Raw genomic sequence first — 21756 nt, 5'->3', positions numbered from 1 at the left:
GAGAGAGACAGAGAGGGAAGGGAGAGAGGAGAGGGAAGGGAGGGACAGAGAGGGAAGGGAGAGAGACAGAGACAGAGAGGGAAGGGAGAGAGACAGAGAGGGAAGGGAGAGAGACGAGAGGGAAGGGAGAGAGACAGAGAGGGAAGGAGAGAGACAGAGAGGGAAGGGAGAGAGACAGAGAGGGAAGGGAGAGAGACAGAGAGGAAGGGAGAGCGACAGAGAGGGAAGGGAGAGAGAGAGGGAAGGGAGGAGAGAGGGAAGGGAGGAGAGAGGGAAGGGAGGAGAGACAGAGAGGGGAAGGGAGAGAGACAGAGAGGGGGAAGGGAGAGAAGAGACAGAGAGGGGAAGGGAGAGAGACAGAGAGGGAAGGGAGAGAGACAGAGAGGGAAGGGGAGGAGAGACAGAGAGGGAAGGGGGGGAGAGAGGAGAGAGAGAGAGAGAGAGGGAAGGGGAGGGAGGGAGGGAGGGAAGGGGAGGGAGGGAGGGAGAGAGGGAAGGGAGGGAGAGAGAGAGGGAAGGGGAGGGAGGGAGAGAGAGGGAAGGGGAGGGAGAGAGGTTAGATGAACAACTCAAACATAATGTAGATGTAAAATATGCTGTTTACTTGATGAATTAAAGTGCCAAGCCATTCACACCCGATTTAAAATCAGGAAGACTGGCCTGAATGGCTTGGCACTTTTAATTAATTGGGAAAACGCAACATAATTCACATTGCTTCCTGTCTTACCTCATCAGCACAGCAGGCATTTTTGGGGTAGTGTTTATAACGTCACCTCATCAGCACAGCAGGCATTTATGGGGTAGTGTTTATAACGTCACCTCATCAGCACAGCAGGCATTTATGGGGTAGTGTTTATAACGTCACCTCATCAGCACAGCAGGCATTTATGGGGTAGTGTTTATAACGTCACCTCATCAGCACAGCAGGCATTTATGGGGTAGTGTTTATAACGTCACCTCATCAGCATAACGTCATGTCTTTCTTCCTCCTTCACTATTAGCAAGGGGAATGTCCTCCACCTATTAACTTCAGTCTATGAGCATGGCACCCCGCTTGCTGATTAACCTATGAGCTCACTGGTGCAATAATCCCTTTCCTTCCTTTCAACCAATGGGTATAAATCTAATGGGTATGTTTCTCCCACTTGCTGTTTTGCAGCAGCAGACTTCCAACGACCTTCCACATCCACACGACCTTCCACCTCCCTACCACCACCAAACGACCTTCCACCACCAAACGACCTTCCACCTCCCTACCACCACCAAACGACCTTCCACCTCCCTACCACCACCAAACGACCTTCCACCTCCCTACCACCACCAAACGACCTTCCACCTCCCTACCACCACCAAACGACCTTCCACCTCTCTACCACCACCAAACGACCTTCCACCTCCCTACCACCACCAAACGACCTTCCACCACCAACTGAAACCCGTCATCAGAAGCATCGTTTAGGGCAACCGATCAGCAGCACCCGGCCCAAACTATTCAATGAAATCCCATATTGCATTCTGTCTCGGTTGTCATTCAGTTAAGCCTTTACTCGATTTAATTTCCTGTTGTACTTTCGGTTGACCTCTCACCTGGAAGTAATTCTCAATGACCTTCTTGACGTGAGTGACATCATGATGGGGCTTGACCAGGTTGTCTTTGGCATCGAACACAGTCTTCACTGCCAGGTGGGAGATCCAGAACGCTGATGGAGAGAGAAAAGAGGGGGAGGGGGAGAAGAGGGAAAGAGAATGGAAGGGAAAAGGGGGGGGAGAAGAGGGAAAGAGAATGGAAGGGAAAAGGGGGGAGAAGAGGGAAACAGTAGGATGAAAAAATAAATGAATGGAGGAAAAGAGAGAGGTGATCATAAGAGAAGACAAGTTTATTGGACTTCTGTTTATGTTGATTGTTGTCGTCATGGCTACCTGACCCCTCGTCCCCCATCATATGACCCCAGCCTCCACAGCCGACCTGGCTTCCATCTGGGTTCACCAGCTTACAGTTAGAACCAGTCCCACTGATCAACACTATACCTCCTATATGTAGTGTGAGAGGGGCAGAGAAAGATGGAGGGATGAGTGAAGTCATACTACACAGTTGTAAAATGACAGTGAACATTCCTTTCAACAATTAAGTCGAAGGACACCACACACAGATTACAAGATCCACTTCTCATACTGGCTATTGATCATATTAAATCATTCTTTCAAATCCTAATTTATCACTTTCAATAAAAAAAAAAGTTATGTTAACAAGATGGTTCCGTTACCCCGGTCGCTGGCTGTTGCCATGGCGCCGATGGCATCGGTGGTGATGTAATAATTGATGCTGAGTTTAGGAAACCTGTTCTTCATCTCACAGATTATCTTCTCAATAGCATCCTTCTGTTCCCCTCCGCTAAGAGACATTCCCTGGGAGAGCGAGATATTATCATACTAGTTAGCCTACTTGGTAAAAAGGGGCAATTACACAGTAACAGATTTGCGCTGGGACTCAGATTCTTCACTTAAAATGTATGCCAAACAAAAACCATTGATTTCAAATTTTAACAAACCATATAACTCTATGGACAAGGACTACTTTAAACAATTTACACCAAATATTTTTACAAAAACACATTTTACTGGAAGAACAAGTGCAGATGCTAAATTTGGTAACAGAATTTTGGTAAAATCTCCCTCCGTTTAAAAAAATAAAAACCAGCTGAATTAAGATTCCCAGACGTCTGCAGAAAGAATGGGGCGTCAGCTATGACATCACACCTTGAGTTTTGAAAAAATATATATTTTGGTTATTGAACTACAATAAGTGAAGTGGATTTAACGCCCTGTAACGGAATTTCATCATGGTTCCCTGATCTGTACTCCACAGTAATACATCATTATGGATATTAATGTCATTCTCTTCATGGTGATGTATCCTAATAGGTACAAAGGTAGAAATATCCAATATCCTCCTTTCCATACTTGGGTATTATTCTACACACTGGCTATTATTTTAATGAGCTCCGCCCCCAAACAAGACCAAATTCGGTTGGACCGGACCAAATCTGAAACAATCATAGACGTCTATGTTTCACAAGTTTGGACATCAGAGTAGAGCACAGTACAGCAGAGCTCAGTAGAGTACAGCAAAGCTCAGTATAGTAGAGCTCAGTACAGTAGAGCTCAGTAGAGTACAGTAGAGCTCAGTAGAGTACAGTAGAGCTCAGTAGAGTACAATAGATAAAGGAATTCTAAATATGTATTGTTTCCCAATCAGAATTAAATACTCTGTCAATGCATTCTAAGCGATTGTAAGACCCAATATTTTTTATAATAATGGACAGAGCCCCGGTCTTAAAAGTCAGGTAACAGCGTTTAATTCAAGAGAGTACTGGTATATACACATTTTTACACAGGTTATAAACTGAAAATGACATCAGCGTTTTCTAAATGATCTATCTCTTCATGACACCGGTAGAGAGGCCCTATAGTTCTCGAGCCTTCCCTCCTCGCCTGTAGCCAAGGTCAATTCATCAGTGTAGATAGCATTCTAGACAGTCTAGAGATAGTTCATTCATTTGTACCAAGGCACTGTTCTAAACTCCTGACTATATTATATACAATTGGAAAAGGGAGCAAGAGAGAAAATTCATATATGTACAGTACATAATAGCATTTGGACTAGTCAGTCCTGATTGGAATGTATACATAATTAGTCATCATTGATAAACATTCCCTTAACAGTAGAGCTCGGTAGAGCACAGTAGAGTACAGCTCAGTACAGTACAGTAGAGCTCAGTACAGCTCAGTATAGTAGAGCTCAGTACAGTACAGTAGAGCTCAGTACAGTACAGCTCAGTAGAGTACAGTAGAGCTCAGTAGAGTACAGTAGAGCTCAGTAGAGTACAGTACAGTAGAGCTCAGTACAGTAGAGCTCAGTAGAGTACAATAGAGCTCAGTAGAGTAGAGCTCAGTAGAGTACAGTAAAGTAGAGCTCAGTAGAGCACAGCAGAGCTCAGTAGAGCACAGCAGAGCTCAGTAGAGCACAGCAGAGCTCAGTAGAGCACAGTAGAGCTCAGTAGAGTACAGTAGAGCTCAGTAGAGTACAGTACAGTAGAGCTCAGTAGAGTACAGTACAGTAGAGCTCAGTAGAGTACAGTAGAGCTCAGTAGAGTACAGTAGAGCCCAGTAGAGTACAATAGAGCTCAGTAGAGTAGAGCACAGTAGAGTACAGCTCAGTACAGTACAGTAGAGCTCAGTACAGCTCAGTATAGTAGAGCTCAGTACAGTACAGCTCAGTACAGTACAGCTCAGTAGAGTACAGTAGAGCTCAGTAGAGTACAGTAGAGCTCAGTAGAGTACAGTACAGTAGAGCTCAGTAGAGTACAGTACAGTAGAGCTCAGTAGAGTACAGTAGAGCCCAGTAGAGTACAGTAGAGCTCAGTAGAGTAGAGCTCAGTAGAGTACAGTAAAGTAGAGCTCAGTGGAGCACAGCAGAGCTCAGTAGAGCACAGCAGAGCTCAGTAGAGCTCAGTCGAGTACAGTAGAGCTCAGTAGAGTACAGTACAGTAGAGCTCAGTAGAGTACAGTACAGTAGAGCTCAGTAGAGTACAGTAGAGCTCAGTAGAGTACAGTAGAGCCCAGTAGAGTACAATAGAGCTCAGTAGAGTAGAGCTCAGTAGAGTACAGTAAAGTAGAGCTCAGTAGAGCACATCAGAGCTCAGTAGAGCACAGCAGAGCTCAGTAGAGCACAGCAGAGCTCAGTAGAGTAGAGCTCAGTAGAGTAGAGCTCAGTAGAGTACAGTACTCAATTCTAGTGCCCTACTAAACTATAATCTACTATTCTACTCTACTGTACAGTACTCTACTTTACTGTACTGTACTCTACTGTACTGTCCTAACTTGTGAAACATAGTTGGTTCAGATTTGGTCTGATCTGGATGTCTATCTTTGAGAAAGTGAAAGAAAACCGTTATCACCTGAACAGAACAGCATGCCAGTGGAAGGGGAGGACAGTATCAGGTGACCTAACTGGGGTCTGAGACCTCTGCCATTTCACATTGTAGCCAATTCATTTGCAGAAAATCCATTACTGATTATTAGGAAATTCAATTACCGATTTGGTAACAGAATTTAGTTTGAATCATTTAATAATTCATACACAAAATGTATATCAGTAAAAACACTAAATAATTGGTAGGTCTACTTTTACTTGTTACTTCTGTGAACTTTCATTAATCCTCCCTCCTCATGAGGGAGAGAAATGAGAACATATCTTAAAGATATGTGGGATTTCAAGGCACAAGGCAATGATTCCTTACTGTTACTACAGGAGGGCAATGATTCCTTACTGTTACTACGGGAGGGGAATGATTCCTTACTGTTACTACGGGAGGGGAATGTTCCTTAATGTTACTACATGGGATATGTTCCTTAATGTTACTACGGGAGGGGAATGTTCCTTAATGTTACTACGGGAGGGGAATGTTCCTTAATGTTACTACGGGAGGGGAATGTTCCTTAATGTTACTACGGGAGGGGAATGTTCCTTAATGTTACTACGGGAGGGGAATGTTCCTTAATGTTCCTTAATGTTACTACGGAGGGGAATGTTCCTTAATGTTACTACGGGAGGGGAATGTTCCTTAATGTTACTACGGAAGGGGAATGTTCCTTAATGTTACTACGGGAGGGGAATGTTCCTTAATGTTACTACGGGGGGGAATGTTCCTTAATGTTACTACGGAGGGGAATGTTCCTTAATGTTACTACGGGAGGGGAATGTTCCTTAATGTTACTACGGAGGGGAATGTTCCTTAATGTTACTACGGAGGGGAATGTTCCTTAATGTTACTACGGAGGGGAATGTTCCTTAATGTTACTACGGAGGGGAATGTTCCTTAATGTTCCTTAATGTTACTACATGGGATATGTTCCTTAATGTTACTACGGAGGGGAATGTTCCTTAATGTTACTACAGGAGGGGAATGTTCCTTAATGTTACTACGGAGGGGAATGTTCCTTAATGTTACTACAGGAGGGGAATGTTCCTTAATGTTACTACATGGGATATGTTCCTTAATGTTACTACGGAGGGGAATGTTCCTTAATGTTACTACGGGAGGGGAATGTTCCTTAATGTTACTACGGAAGGGGAATGTTCCTTAATGTTACTACGGAGGGGAATGTTCCTTAATGTTCCTTAATGTTACTACGGAAGGGGAATGTTCCTTAATGCTACTACGGAGGGGAATGTTCCTTAATGTTACTACGGAGGGCAATGATTCCTTAATGTTACTACATGGGATATGTTCCTTAATGTTACTACGGAGGGGAATGTTCCTTAATGTTACTACGGAGGGGAATGTTTCTTAATGTTACTACAGGAGGGGAATGTTCCTTAATGTTACTACGGGAGGGGAATGTTCCTTAATGTTACTACATGGGATATGTTCCTTAATGTTACTACGGGAGGGGAATGTTCCTTAATGTTACTACGGAGGGGGAATGTTCCTTAATGTTACTACATGGGATATGTTCCTTAATGTTACTACGTGGGATATGTTCCTTAATGTTACTACGGGAGGGGAATGTTCCTTAATGTTACTACAGAAGGGGAATGTTCCTTAATGTTACTACAGAAGGGGAATGTTCCTTAATGTTACTACGGAGGGGAATGTTCCTTAATGTTACTACGGGAGGGGAATGTTCCTTAATGTTACTACAGAAGGGGAATGTTCCTTAATGTTACTACGGAGGGGAATGTTCCTTAATGTTCCTTAATGTTACTACGGAAGGGGAATGTTCCTTAATGTTACTACAGGAGGGGAATGTTCCTTAATGTTACTACAGGAGGGGAATGTTCCTTAATGTTACTACGGAAGGGGAATGTTCCTTAATGTTACTACGGAAGGGGAATGTTCCTTAATGTTACTACATGGGATATGTTCCTTAATGTTACTACAGGAGGGGAATGTTTCTTAATGTTACTACGGAGGGGAATGTTCCTTAATGTTCCTTAATGTTCCTTAATGTTACTACGGGAGGGGAATGTTCCTTAATGTTACTACGGGAGGGGAATGTTCCTTAATGTTACTACGGAGGGGGAATGTTCCTTAATGTTACTACGGAGGGGGAATGTTCCTTAATGTTCCTACGGGAGGGGAATGTTCCTTAATGTTACTACGGAGGGGAATGTTCCTTAATGTTACTACGGAGGGGAATGTTCCTTAATGTTCCTTAATGTTACTACGGAAGGGGAATGTTCCTTAATGTTACTACAGGAGGGGAATGTTCCTTAATGTTACTACAGGAGGGGAATGTTCCTTAATGTTACTACGGAAGGGGAATGTTCCTTAATGTTACTACGGAAGGGGAATGTTCCTTAATGTTACTACATGGGATATGTTCCTTAATGTTACTACAGGAGGGGAATGTTTCTTAATGTTACTACGGAGGGGAATGTTCCTTAATGTTCCTTAATGTTCCTTAATGTTACTACGGGAGGGGAATGTTCCTTAATGTTACTACGGAGGGGAATGTTCCTTAATGTTACTACGGGAGGGGAATGTTCCTTAATGTTACTACGGGAGGGGAATATTCCTTAATGTTACTACGGAGGGGAATGTTCCTTAATGTTCCTTAATGTTACTACGGGAGGGGAATGTTCCTTAATGTTACTACAGGAGGGGAATGTTCCTTAATGTTACTACAGGAGGGGAATGTTCCTTAATGTTACTACGGAGGGGAATGTTCCTTAATGTTCCTTAATGTTACTACGGGAGGGGAATGTTCCTTAATGTTACTACGGAGGGGAATGTTCCTTAATGTTCCTTAATGTTACTACGGGAGGGGAATGTTCCTTAATGTTACTACAGGAGGGGAATGTTCCTTAATGTTACTACGGAGGGGAATGTTCCTTAATGTTCCTTAATGTTACTACGGGAGGGGAATGTTCCTTAATGTTACTACGGAGGGGAATGTTCCTTAATGTTACTACGGGAGGGGAATGTTCCTTAATGTTACTACAGGAGGGGAATGTTCCTTAATGTTACTACGGAAGGGGAATGTTCCTTAATGTTACTACGGAGGGGAATGTTCCTTAATGTTACTACGGGAGGGGAATGTTCCTTAATGTTACTACGGAAGGGGAATGTTCCTTAATGTTACTACGGAAGGGGAATGTTCCTTAATGTTCCTTAATGTTACTACGGAGTGGGAATGTTCCTTAATGTTACTACGGAAGGGGAATGTTCCTTAATGTTACTACGGGAGGGGAATGTTCCTTAATGTTCCTTAATGTTACTACGGAGTGGGAATGTTCCTTAATGTTACTACGGAAGGGGAATGTTCCTTAATGTTACTACGGAAGGGGAATGTTCCTTAATGTTACTACAGGGGAATGTTCCTTAATGTTACTACAGGAGGGGAATGTTCCTTAATGTTACTACAGGAGGGGAATGTTCCTTAATGTTACTACAGGAGGGGAATGTTCCTTAATGTTACTACAGGAGGGGAATGTTCCTTAATGTTACTACAGGAGGGGGAATGTTCCTTAATGTTACTACGGAAGGGGAATGTTCCTTAATGTTCCTTAATGTTACTACAGAAGGGGAATGTTCCTTAATGTTACTACAGGGGAATGTTCCTTAATGTTACTACGGAGGGGGAATGTTCCTTAATGTTACTACGGAAGGGGAATGTTACTACTACAGGGGGATGTTCCTTAATGTTCCTTAATGTTACTACGGGAGGGGAAATGTTCCTTAATGTTACTACAGGAAGGGGATGTTCCTTAATGTTACTACGGGAAGGGGAATGTTCCTTAATGTTCCTTAATGTTACTACGGGAGGGGAAATGTTCCTTAATGTTACTACGGGAGGGGAATGTTCCTTAATGTTACTACGGAGGGGAATGTTCCTTAATGTTACTACAGGAAGGGGATGTTCCTTAATGTTACTACGGGAAGGGGAATGTTCCTTAATGTTCCTTAATGTTACTACGGGAGGGGAAATGTTCCTTAATGTTACTACGGGAAGGGGAATGTTCCTTAATGTTACTACGGGAAGGGGAATGTTCCTTAATGTTCCTACGGAGGGGAATGTTCCTTAATGTTACTACGGGAAGGGGAATGTTCCTTAATGTTACTACGGGAAGGGGAATGTTCCTTAATGTTACTACAGGAGGGGAATGTTCCTTAATGTTACTACAGGGGAATGTTCCTTAATGTTACTACGGAAGGGGAATGTTACTACGGGGGGAATGTTCCTTAATGTTACTACGGAAGGGGGAATGTTCCTTAATGTTCCTACGGAGGGGAATGTTCCTTAATGTTCCTACGGAGGGGAATGTTCCTTAATGTTCCTACGGAGGGGAAATGTTTCTTAAAGTTACAGAAGGGAGAAAAAGTGATCCAACAGTAAATATAGGTGTTGATATTAGCTGTCACGGGTCTTCAACATTATTGTGTTTCCATGCATTTCTGATGAGTTTGATACTTTTTATGATAAAAAAAAAAAAAGATCCCTTTGAATTTCCCCAATTTTTAGGTTGAAAAATGTATATATTCCTTAATTTGTAAAACATATAAACTCTTAGCTTTCATTTGCCTCAATTTGACATGCTCCTATGAATTGCACGTTGGTGCTGATGGGTCTATATTTTATATATACATGGAATTGACCTTAAGCCTTAGTAACGATTAGCCTACACAATACACAACCCAAGAACTACAATTAGCTACACAAAAAAAAGGTGATTCTGTGTAGATGCTTCGCAAAGTATACACTCAATACAAGTGCTCAGGATCGCCATTTTGAGTAGCTAACAGAGCTAGTAAATAGTATATCAAAATCTAATCAAACCTAATTTGATTGGTCACATACACATATTTAGCAGATGTAGTGAAATGCTTGTATATTAGGCTTTAGATTCGATTTTTGCATTAAAATCATGAATTGATTCACCAGAGAGTGGAGAGGTGTGTCTGGGTCTAGCCCCGCTTCTATTTTGGCTTTCTGGACCATGTCGTTGATGGCCTCGATACACTTGTCAACACCCACCAACTGAAAGACAACACACACAGTCAACACCCACTAACTGAAAGACATCACATACAGTCATCACCCACCAACTGAAAGACAACACATACAGTCATCACCCACCAACTGAAAGACAACACATACAGTCAACACCCACCAACTGAAAGACAACACATACAGTCAACACCCACCAACTGAAAGACAACACATACAGTAATCACCCACCAACTGAAAGACAACACATAGTCATCACTCATGAAACGTTTCATAATGTAGAAGAACCACTCATGACTTTAATAGAAGCTTAACGTCCTCTTTCTTCACACTTCTATGCACAGATCTAAGACCAGCTTACCATCTCTAAATCCTGACCTTAATAATTAGGAGGGAAAACACAAAGCTGACTTCAGATCAGCACTTACAAGTGGTTGGACTGAAATAGATGCCGATTATGTTTTAATTTAGATGCCAGATAGTATTTCTAAGCCAATAATCTACAAGGGGTGCAGGAACTCAAGCAGTAGAACATTTGAGGTGCCGGAACTCATTTCCTGTACATTGGAATCTACTCGCTGTCATAATAAAAGTGTACTGTCAGTTCTGTGGTCTCATTCAGTGGTTGGTTGAGGTGCTTCGGCTGATCTGTGGTCAGCTTTACTTTAACCACCTAACGGTTAACATCAGGCTATGGAATATGGTAAACTGATCCTAGATCTGTCATCTCACCCAGTGGTTGGTTGAGGGGCCGTCTGTCTCTGCAAGGATTTTCCCATTCTCAGAGACCAATACCGCCTTGGAGTGGGTCCCACCACTGTTACAATAGATGACACGCACAGACAGGCCGACAGGAGCGCCGCGCACACACAAATCAAATGAATAGGAAGCTTTTCCTTAAGAATATGGATATTGTCACAAAGGAATGTTTAATTTAACTGACTAAACTCCACCCCCTGGTGAAAGGAAGTGTCTGATGAATCGTTGGTGTAGAGTTTAGTCAGACAGGTTTATGTTCTATGTGACAATCAAACAACAGCACAGCCTTTTGCCCTAATCAGTTCTGCGCTATTTCTGCCCGATAACACGTTTTCATTCAAATTATTACCGGATAAAAATGGTTTATTAGAGACTCACCCTTCAACACCACCGAACACTACAGCCATTGCTTCTCTCTTTTTCCTGTTTCGATCATGTGACACGTCACTTCAGTTTCTGATCCAATCAGATCACATTATACAGTTTAGACTTTGACATTTTTTTAAATAACTTTTATATAATCAGTTTTATTGCGGGAGGATCTTATGATGTCCATGCCTTGTAAATAATTACATTAAACGCCCAGTTTCACTTAGGAGCTATTCTGGTATCTACTCTGGGGCTCAGTGTCGCAATATTGCCTAATAACCAGCAGGGGGCGGAATTACACAAGTTGAAATTGAATGGATACATGTTTCCCATGCCAATGAAGAATGGGGAGGGGAGGGGAGGGGCAACGGGTATTTTAGGCTTAGGGGTTAGGTTTGGGAAAATACGATTTTGAATGGAAATCAATTTTAGGTTCCCACAAGAATAGTACAAAATATTCTGTGTATTTGTGTGTATTTGTGTGTGAGAGAGAGAGCGAGCGAGTTATAAAGATTGCATGGCTGTTATTTTGGTGATAAAGATCTGGGGACAAGGTGTGTTGAGTCAGCCGGAGAGGTCAAGTAGAGATATTATGTAATTTCACAAAGAATACAAACACACATAATTCCTGTGTGACATCTTGGCAAAAGGCACACGCATTGTCTATATGTTGAGCAAACCTGGGCACAACCAAGTCAACACATGAAGGATCAATGCAGGCCTATTATTTGGATTCCAATTCATAAAATAAATGGACTCTGAATTCAAATGCATTATGCACAAAATGTTGCAATGCTAATTTTTATTTTGAAAGAATGCCCGGTATGAACCTGTCCATTCTCATTGTAATTATACTGAAGAAGGCTATTGAAAGTTGAAACGTCAATCTTTAAAATGTATCTAATAAAACGACCTATTTTTCATGGTGAGCGAGGATTGCGCTTTTTAGGTTGCACCTCTACTCACGTTAAGCACATTCTATTTCTTTCCGAAATAATTCATTAACAAATAAACATAAGTCAAACGTGTGTGTGGCCCTGTGAGCCAGCTGTTGAACTATGCTGCTCTGCTGTTGTCCTCATGCTGTCAGACGGAGTGCAAAACGAGGAGGTGGGAGGAGAAGAGAGAGGAACAGAGGAGAGAGCGGTGCAGTGCACTCATCATGCACGCCAGACTGCGTGGACAGACGGCACGCGGGGCACAAGGAGGAAGAGGGAGCGGCGGGTGGCGACAAGCGACAGACAATAACATTACCGTCAGGTTTTCAGGACGTTAGATAACAACTTTTTCAAGACCAGAGGGTACTTTCCCCCCGTTTTAAACATGTATTAATTGTATTAAAATACTTTAAATGCCTCGGAATGTTGAGAAAAGCGCGTTGTTTGCGGAAGTAAGTAAACTTGAGTTGGAGGAAGTTCAGACAGAGAAGGAAAAGTAACCGAAAAGTGGTGTCAAATTCGAGATTATTCCTAGTTCTTGGGACGGGGGGTCCGAACTTTGGAGATGGATACCCACGTAAAAGAGGGACAACTTTACGTTCAACATCAGAAGTTTGGCAAGGTAAGACAATAAAATATTTTAAAGCTACGTAATTCTAACTTGTCATAGCCCACTAAAAGTGTTTTCAAGTTGAAGAGGAAAAATACAGAATGGCCCTATCCGGTTGTTAACCGTCGCGGACTGGACTTGGGAACGTTCTTCTACGTCATAGAGCACACATTGATCCAATTAAAGTAAGCTATTGTATCCAGTTATGTTCAGACGCCGGGCCCGACCATCCCGCAAACCATTGTAGCCGAATTTACATCCCATGTCAAAGATTTAGTTTTGATATTATGCAAAATCGTATTGCCGAACGAGTTCCACAACAAGAGGAAGTAGAGAAGGGACCAGTTTAGCTCTCTATTGCAACTCAGCATCAATGTTTGGACATGATATTGCCCTATAGCCATCAACTCATTTCAACTGTTTGCTGACGGATAGGTCTAGGTTTAGAGCAGTCTAAACCTGAATGTATAGTAGTACTGTCAGTGTTTATTCAGTCTGTTTCAGCTTCAATATTGGAGTAGTTTTTTTTTCTCTGCAGTGTCAGCTGCAACTTAGTAGGCCTATTACTGTGTGTGTAATGTGTATGCGTTTTTATTAAGAAACCATAACACAATCTTATCAAGTATCACTATTACTAAGTATTTAATAAGAGTCAATAGAGGACATTCATGTTATATCTTTCAGTCTGTATATAACTACCTTGCCCTAAAGCCCCCAGGCCTGTATATAACTACCTTGCCCTAAAGCCCCCAGGTCATGTATATAACTACCTTGCCCTAAAGCCCCCAGGCCTGTATATAACTACCTTGCCCTAGAGCCCCCAGGCCTGTATATAACTACCTTGCTCTATAAGCCCCCAGGCCTCTATATAACTACCTTGCCCTAAAGCCCCCAGGCCTGTATATAACTACCTTGCCCTAAAGCCCCCAGGCCTGTATATAACTACCTTGCTCTATAAGCCCCCAGGCCTGTATATAACTACCTTGCCCTAAAGCCCCCAGGCCTGTATATAACTACCTTGCCCTAAAGCCCCCAGGCCTGTATATAACTACCTTGCTCTATAAGCCCCCAGGCCTGTATATAACTACCTTGCCCTAGAGCCCCCAGGCCTCTATATAACTACCTTGCCCTAGAGCCCCCAGGCCTCTATATAACTACCTTGCCCTAAAGCCCCCAGGCCTGTATATAACTACCTTGCCCTAAAGCCCCCAGGCCTGTATATAACTACCTTGCCCTATAAGCCCCCAGGCCTGTATATAACTACCTTGCCCTAAAGCCCCCATGCCTGTATATAACTACCTTGCCCTAAAGCCCCCAGGCCTCTATATAACTACCTTGCCCTAAAGCCCCCAGGCCTCTATATAACTACCTTGCCCTAAAGCCCCCAGGCCTGTATATAACTACCTTGCCCTAAAGCCCCCAGGCCTGTATATAACTACCTTGCCCTAAAGCCCCCAGGCCTGTATATAACTACCTTGCCCTAGAGCCCTCAGGCCTGTATATAACTACCTTGCCCTAGAGCCCCCAGGCCTGTATATAACTACCTTGCCCTAGAGCCCCCAGGCCTGTATATAACTACCTTGCCCTAGAGCCCCCAGGCCTGTATATAACTACCTTGCCCTAGAGCCCCCAGGCCTGTATATAACTACCTTGCCCTAGAGCCCCCAGGCCTGTATATAACGGCAGGGTTATATACAGGCGGCAGGGTAGCCTAGTGGTTAGAGCGTTGGACTAGTAACCGAAAGGTTGCAAGTTCAAATCTCCGAGCTGACAAGGTACAAATCTGTCGTTCTGCCCCTAACTGACTTGCCTAGTTAAATAAAGGTAAAAAAATATATATAACTACCTTGCCCTAGAGCACCCTGGCCTGTATATGAACATTAATAGTAACACACGGTCACTGGTCTGTAAGAGGCCTCTTTGTACTCTTTCTCTCGCTCTCTTTTTCTCTGTCTCTCTGTTTCTCTCTCAATTCAATTCAAGGGGTTTTATTGGCATGGGAAACATATGTTTATATTGCCAAAGCAAGTGAAATGGATAAACAAAAGTGAAATAAACAATAAAAGTGAACAGTAAACATTACACTCACAGAAGTTCTAAAAGAACAAAGACATTTTGAATGTTATATTATGTCTATATACAGTGTTGTAACCATTTGTAAATAGTTAGAGTACAAAAGGGAAAATACATGTATTTACAACGGTGTGTGTTCTTCACTGGTTGCCCTTTTCTTGTGGCAACAGGTCACAAATATTGCTGCTGTGATGGCACACTGTGGAATTTCACCCAGTAGATATGGGAGTTTATCAACAATGAATTTGTTTTCAAAATCTTTGTGGGTCTGTGTAATCTGAGGGAAATATGTGTCTCTAATATGGTCATACATTTGGCAGGAGGTTAGGAAGTGCAGCTCAGTTTCCACCTCATTTTGTTGGCAGTGGGCACATAGCCTGTCTTCTCTTGAGAGCCAGGTCTGCCTACGGCGGCCTTTCTCAATAGCAAGGCTATGCTCACTGAGTCTGTACATAGTCAAAGATTTCTCTGTATCTCTCTCTTTCTGGTGGGTCCATCAGTGTACCATGGTCTATTATTATGTGTGGTTATGACTGATGGTGTCAGATGGCGGTAGACGGTGTCAGGTGGCGGTAGACGTTATTAAATGGTGTCAGATGGCGGCAGACGGTGTCAGGTGGCGGTAGACGGTATTAAATGATGGCAGACGGTGTCAGGTGGCGGTAGACAGTATTAAATGGTGGCAGACGGTGTCAGGTGGCGGTAGACAGTATTAAATGGTGGCAGATGGTGGCAGACGGTGTCAGGTGGCGGTAGACAGTATTAAATGGTGGCAGATGGTAGCAGACGGTGTCAGGTGGCGGTAGACATTATTAAATGGTGGCAGATGGTGGCAGACGGTGTAAGATGGCGGCAGACGGTGTCAGGTGGCGGTAGACTGTATTAAATGGTGTCAGATGGTGTTAAATGGTGTCAGATGGTGGTAGAAGTGTCAGACGGTGTCAGATGGTGGCAGACCGTGTCAGATGGTGTCAGACAGTGTTAGACGGTGTTACATGGTGTCAGATGGTGTTAAATGGTGTCAGATGGTGGTAGACCGTGTCAGATGGTGGTAGATTTTAAACAGGGAGGATTGTGTAAGCATCCGTTCTGTTGGTGAGAACACACACTTTGATACAACCATGTCTTGAGGTTGGAAAATGTGACACAACTGTGCACTACTAATAAGTCTGAAGGTTTCATAAGTACATTTATAGTAGGGCACTGCTCAATTCCCGTTTTTGAAATCATACAGATACACCTACTATAGATCTTAACTGTACCCTACTTCATTTTGAATTATTATTGTGTTTTTGTCTTGTCAGCTAGGCATCTATGCATGCATGATTGTTGAAACTTCTTACTAATGCAGTCAGGGGAGGATGATATAAGCTTTGACTTTCTGATAAGCAAAAGGAGGTTTGGGCTCATTTGAATGACTCCAATGGAATAAATGGAACGGTATCAAACAGGGCCTCCCGAGTGGCACAGCGGTCTACGGCGTCGAGGCGCTTGATCCCAGGCTGTGACCGGGGAGACCCATGAGGCGGCGCACAATTGGCCCAGCATCGTCCGGGTTAGGAGAGGGTTTGGCCGGCCGGGATGTCCTTGTCCCATCGCGCTCTAGGGAGTCCTTGTGGCAGGCCGGGCGCCTGCATGCTGTTTTCGGTCGCCAGTTGTACGGTGTTTCCTCTAACACATTGGTGGAAACAGTGAGCAGTGTGCCAAGCAGTTCGTACGGGAATATCATGAAATTGGGGAGATATTAAACTGATGAAACATGGAAACCAGATGTTTGACTCTGTTCCATTTGTACCTTTCCAGACATTACAATGAGCCCGTCCTCCAATAGCTCCTCCCACCAGCCTCCACACACACTGAGAGACAGGCAGCTGCTTGTCTACACCCTGCAGCAGCAGACTCTAGACGGTGTGGTGGATGGATGGAGGATATGTTGTGTTATTAAGGGCCTGGAGGGTGTAGAAATCAGAGAAGCTATTACAGTATAAATACAATACAACTTTATTAATCCCTGAGGGGCTGACATTAATACAATACAACTTTATTAATCCCTGAAGGGCTGACATTAATACAATACAACTTTATTAATCCCTGAGGGGCTGACATGAATACAATACAACTTTATTAATCCCTGAGGGGCTGACATTAATACAATACAACTTTATTAATCCCTGAGGGGCTGACATTAATACAATACAACTTTATTAATCCCTGAAGGGCTGACATTAATACAACTTTATTAATCCCTGAACGGCTGACATTAATACAATATAACTTTATTAATCCCTGAAGGGCTGACATTAATACAATACAACTTTATTAATCCCTGAGGGGCTGACATTAATACAATACAACTTTATTAATCCCTGAGGGGCTGACATTAATACAATACAACTTTATTAATCCCTGAAGGGCTGACATTAATACAATATAACTTTATTAATCCCTGAGGGGCTGACAGGGTGCTTCAGACAGCACAAACAGACCGTATAAAAATTAAGGTAAAAGTGCATGGTTCAATCTAAAGAAACTCAAATTCTAACTAAAAGTTGTTAATTAATGGCTAAACTATCTCTAGAATAGTCATCCTTGATGGTCCTGTTAACCAGGCAGATGGCCATAGGCCACAAACGAGGCCCTTGCGCCTTTTGGGTGGAACACCTGAGACCGAGCAGGTGGTGTCCAACGGGGAGCAGTTGGAACTGTGGGTTGAGGACCTGCAGTCCCCCAGGATGTCATGGGCCTCTCCTCCTGGTCTTAGATCAGGTGTTTGTAACGGTCTGGAGGTTGTTCCTCTTCTTGACAGAGAGGCACGTGAACCAGAAACACAGAACGCTCTCGTTGAAAGAACTGTAAAAAGTTAGGGATATTGATTTGTGGTTTGAGTTCAGTTTCCCGAGGAAGTATTGTCTCTGGTGGATTTTGTAAAAAAAAAAAAGGGAGTTTAGGAAACGCTGGTGTAGAGGAATAAAAAGAGGGGTGACAGTAAACACCCTTGTATGGTCCTACTGCCCAAAATAGTGCCTAGTTCCCTAAGTAGTGCCCGTGGGTCAAAAGTAGAGCACGAAGGAATAGTGTACCAGTTGAGATGAAGCAGAGGTGAAACCCAGCCAGACAGGCTCCTGAGGTTACACTGTATTAGTAGTAGTATTATTTACACACTGCTATGTCTCACACACACACACACACACACACACACTGGGCAGGAGAACTGTTGACACAGTGATTGTGCTTGCACGTTTGGGCTTGTATAACGTTTTGTCAGTTGTGTGTGTGTGTGTAGGTGTGTGTAGGTGGGTGTGTGTAGGTGTGTGTGTGTGTAGGTGTCTGTGTGGGTGTGTGTGTAGGTGTCTGTGTGTGGGTGTGTGTGTAGGTGTCTGTGTGTGGGTGTGTGTGTAGGTGTCTCTGTGTGTGTGTGGGTGTCTGTCTGTGTGTGTGTGGGTGTCTGTCTGTGTGTGGGTGTCTGTCTGTGTGTGTGTGGGTGTCTGTCTGTGTGTGTGTGGGTGTCTGTCTGTCTGTGTGTAGGTGTCTGTGTGTGTGTGGGTGTCTCTGTCTGTGTGTGGGTGTCTGTCTGTCTGTGTGTGGGTGTCTGTCTGTGTGTGGGTGTGTTAGCGTGTGTAATGCTCTAACAATTTTCTCAGTCTATTCATCTGGTCAGACAACACTGTACTGGGCTATAACTATAACACCCTCCACTCTACACTATAACACCCTCCACTCTACACTATAACACCCTCCACTCTACACTATAACACCCTCCACTCTACACTATAACACCCTCCACTCTACACTATAACACCCTCCACTCTACACTATAACACCCTCCACTCTACACTATAACACCCTCCACTCTACACAATAACACCCTCCACTCTACACTATAACACCCTCCACTCTACACTATAACACCCTCCACTCTACCATATAACACCCTCCACTCTACACTATAACTATAACACCCTCCACTCTACACTATAACACCCTCCACTCTACACTATAACACCCTCCACTCTACACTATAACACCCTCTACTCTACACTATAACACCCCTCCACTCTACACTATAACACCCTCCACTCTACACTATAACACCCTCCACTCTACACTATAACACCCTCCACTCTACACTATAACACCCTCCACTCTACACTATAACACCCTCCACTCTACACTATAACACCCTCCACTCTACCATATAACTATAACACCCTCCACTCTACACTATAACTATAACACCCTCCACTCTACACTATAACACCCTCCACTCTACACTATAACACCCTCCACTCTACACTATAACACCCTCCACTCTACACTATAACACCCTCCACTCTACACTATAACACCCTCCACTCTACACTATAACACCCTCCACTCTACACTATAACACCCTCCACTCTACACTATAACACCCTCCACTCTACACTATAACACCCTCCATTCTACACTATAACACCCTCCACTCTACACTATAACACCCTCCACTCTACACTATAACACCCTCCACTCTACACTATAACACCCTCCACTCTACCATATAACTATAACACCCTCCACTCTACACTATAACACCCTCCACTCTACACTATAACACCCTCCACTCTACACTATAACACCCTCCACTCTACACTATAACACCCTCCACTCTACACTATAACACCCTCCACTCTACACTATAACTATAACACCCTCCACTCTACACTATAACTATAACACCCTCCACTCTACACTATAACTATAACACCCTCCACTCTACACTATAACACCCTCCACTCTACACTATAACACCCTCCACTCTACACTATAACACCCTCCACTCTACACTATAACACCCTCCACTCTACACTATAACACCCTCCACTCTACCATATAACTATAACACCCTCCACTCTACACTATAACTATAACACCCTCCACTCTACACTATAACACCCTCCACTCTACACTATAACACCCTCCACTCTACACTATAACACCCTCCACTCTACACTATAACACCCTCCACTCTACACTATAACACCCTCCACTCTACACTATAACACCCTCCACTCTACACTATAACACCCTCCACTCTACACTATAACACCCTCCACTCTACACTATAACACCCTCCACTCTACACTATAACACCCTCCACTCTACACTATAACACCCTCCACCCTCCACTCTACACTATAACACCCTCCACTCTACACTATAACACCCTCCACTCTACACTATAACACCCTCCACTCTACACTATAACACCCTCCACTCTACACTATAACACCCTCCACTCTACACTATAACTATAACACCCTCCACTCTACACTATAACACCCTCCACTCTACACTATAACACCCTCCACTCTACACTATAACACCCTCCACTCTACACTATAACACCCTCCACTCTACCATATAACTATAACACCCTCCACTCTACACTATAACTATAACACCCTCCACTCTACACTATAACACCCTCCACTCTACACTATAACACCCTCCACTCTACACTATAACACCCTCCACTCTACACTATAACACCCTCCACTCTACACTATAACACCCTCCACTCTACACTATAACACCCTCCACTCTACACTATAACACCCTCCACTCTACACTATAACACCCTCCACTCTACACTATAACACCCTCCACTCTACACTATAACACCCTCCACCCTCCACTCTACACTATAACACCCTCCACTCTACACTATAACACCCTCCACTCTACACTATAACACCCTCCACTCTACACTATAACACCCTCCACTCTACACTATAACACCCTCCACTCTACACTATAACACCCTCCACTCTACACTATAACACCCTCCACTCTACACTATAACACCCTCCACTCTACACTATAACACCCTCCACTCTACACTATAACACCCTCCACTCTACACTATAACACCCTCCACTCTACACTATAACACCCTCCACCCTCCACTCTACACTATAACACCCTCCACTCTACACTATAACACCCTCCACTCTACACTATAACACCCTCCACTCTACACTACACTACCCTCCACTCTAAACACTAGAACACCCTCCACTCTACCTATAACAACCCTCCAGCTCTACACTATAACACCCTCCACTCTACACTATAACACCCTCCCACTCTACACTATAACACCCTCCACCACACTATCACACCGCTCCACTCTAACCTATAACACCCTCCACTCTACCTTAAACACCCCCACGCTAACTATACCACCCTCCACCCTCCACTCTAAACACTATAAACCAACCTCCCGCTACACTATACACCCTCCACTTCTACACATAACACCCTCATCCTACACTATAAACTATAACACCCTCCGCTTAACACCCTCCACTCTACACTATAACCCCTCCACTATTACACTTATAAACCCCTCCACTCTACACTATAACACCCTCCACCCTCCACTCTACACTATAACACCCTCCACTCTACACTATGAAATGTGATTGATTGCCGGGCGGGAGAGAAGTGAGATATTATTTGTTAAAGGTAAATGTGAGTCTCTTTTTGTTTGGAGAAATGCAGCTGCAGAAAGCGGAAAACACACACATGATTTATTTTAAAAGGACACAGGTTTGAGGAAGTCCATGTCCCCCTCTCTCTCTCTCTCTCTCTCTCTCTCTATCAGTTCATTTGCATAATTTCCATTCAGTATTAGCGGTTGATGCTTGTACCGTTGCCTTATTTGGTGCTGCTGGCTCGTTCATTTAGTATCGTCATGTCAACACAACATACCAGGATACTGCATGCAGAGACACCAAATTATACCTACAGATTACCTAAAGATTACCTACAGATTATACCTAAAGATTACCTACAGATTATACCTAAAGATTACCTACAGATTATACCTAAAGAATACCTACAGATTACCTACAGATTATACCTACAGATTACCTACAGATTATACCTACAGATTACCTACAGATTATACCTACAGATACCTACAGATTATACCTACAGATTACCTACAGA

The 21756-nt window shown here is 43.4% G+C and overlaps 2 protein-coding genes across 3 annotated transcripts in view; one reads left to right on the top strand and one right to left on the bottom strand.

Moving 5' to 3' along the window:
• The window catches only part of nagk (N-acetylglucosamine kinase), an 18386-nt gene extending 7119 nt beyond the window's left edge, over positions 1-11267 (bottom strand). The window contains exons 1-6 of one of the 2 annotated variants that reach the window (XM_031791735.1): positions 11152-11267; positions 10747-10831; positions 9946-10044; positions 2265-2406; positions 1921-2031; positions 1588-1700 (exon numbers count right to left, since the gene is read on the bottom strand). In XM_031791735.1, coding sequence (XP_031647595.1) covers positions 1588-1700; positions 1921-2031; positions 2265-2406; positions 9946-10044; positions 10747-10831; positions 11152-11180 — 579 coding nt within the window. In that variant the 5' untranslated portion in view covers positions 11181-11267. The remainder of the gene's footprint in view (positions 1-1587; positions 1701-1920; positions 2032-2264; positions 2407-9945; positions 10045-10746; positions 10832-11151) is intronic. The other variant, XM_031791736.1, reaches the window with a different exon arrangement.
• A 944-nt stretch (positions 11268-12211) lies between these two features.
• The window catches only part of dok1b (docking protein 1b), a 29892-nt gene continuing 20347 nt past the window's right edge, over positions 12212-21756 (top strand). Inside the window, exon 1 of the mRNA XM_020475300.2 lies at positions 12212-12702. Within this exon, the coding sequence (XP_020330889.2) occupies positions 12646-12702 (57 nt within the window). The 5' untranslated portion in view covers positions 12212-12645. The remainder of the gene's footprint in view (positions 12703-21756) is intronic.

The sequence above is a fragment of the Oncorhynchus kisutch genome, linkage group LG16 (assembly GCF_002021735.2).
Source record: "Oncorhynchus kisutch isolate 150728-3 linkage group LG16, Okis_V2, whole genome shotgun sequence".
NCBI classification, from domain to species: domain Eukaryota; kingdom Metazoa; phylum Chordata; class Actinopteri; order Salmoniformes; family Salmonidae; genus Oncorhynchus; species Oncorhynchus kisutch.
This window is presented reverse-complemented; position numbering and strand designations above follow the sequence as displayed.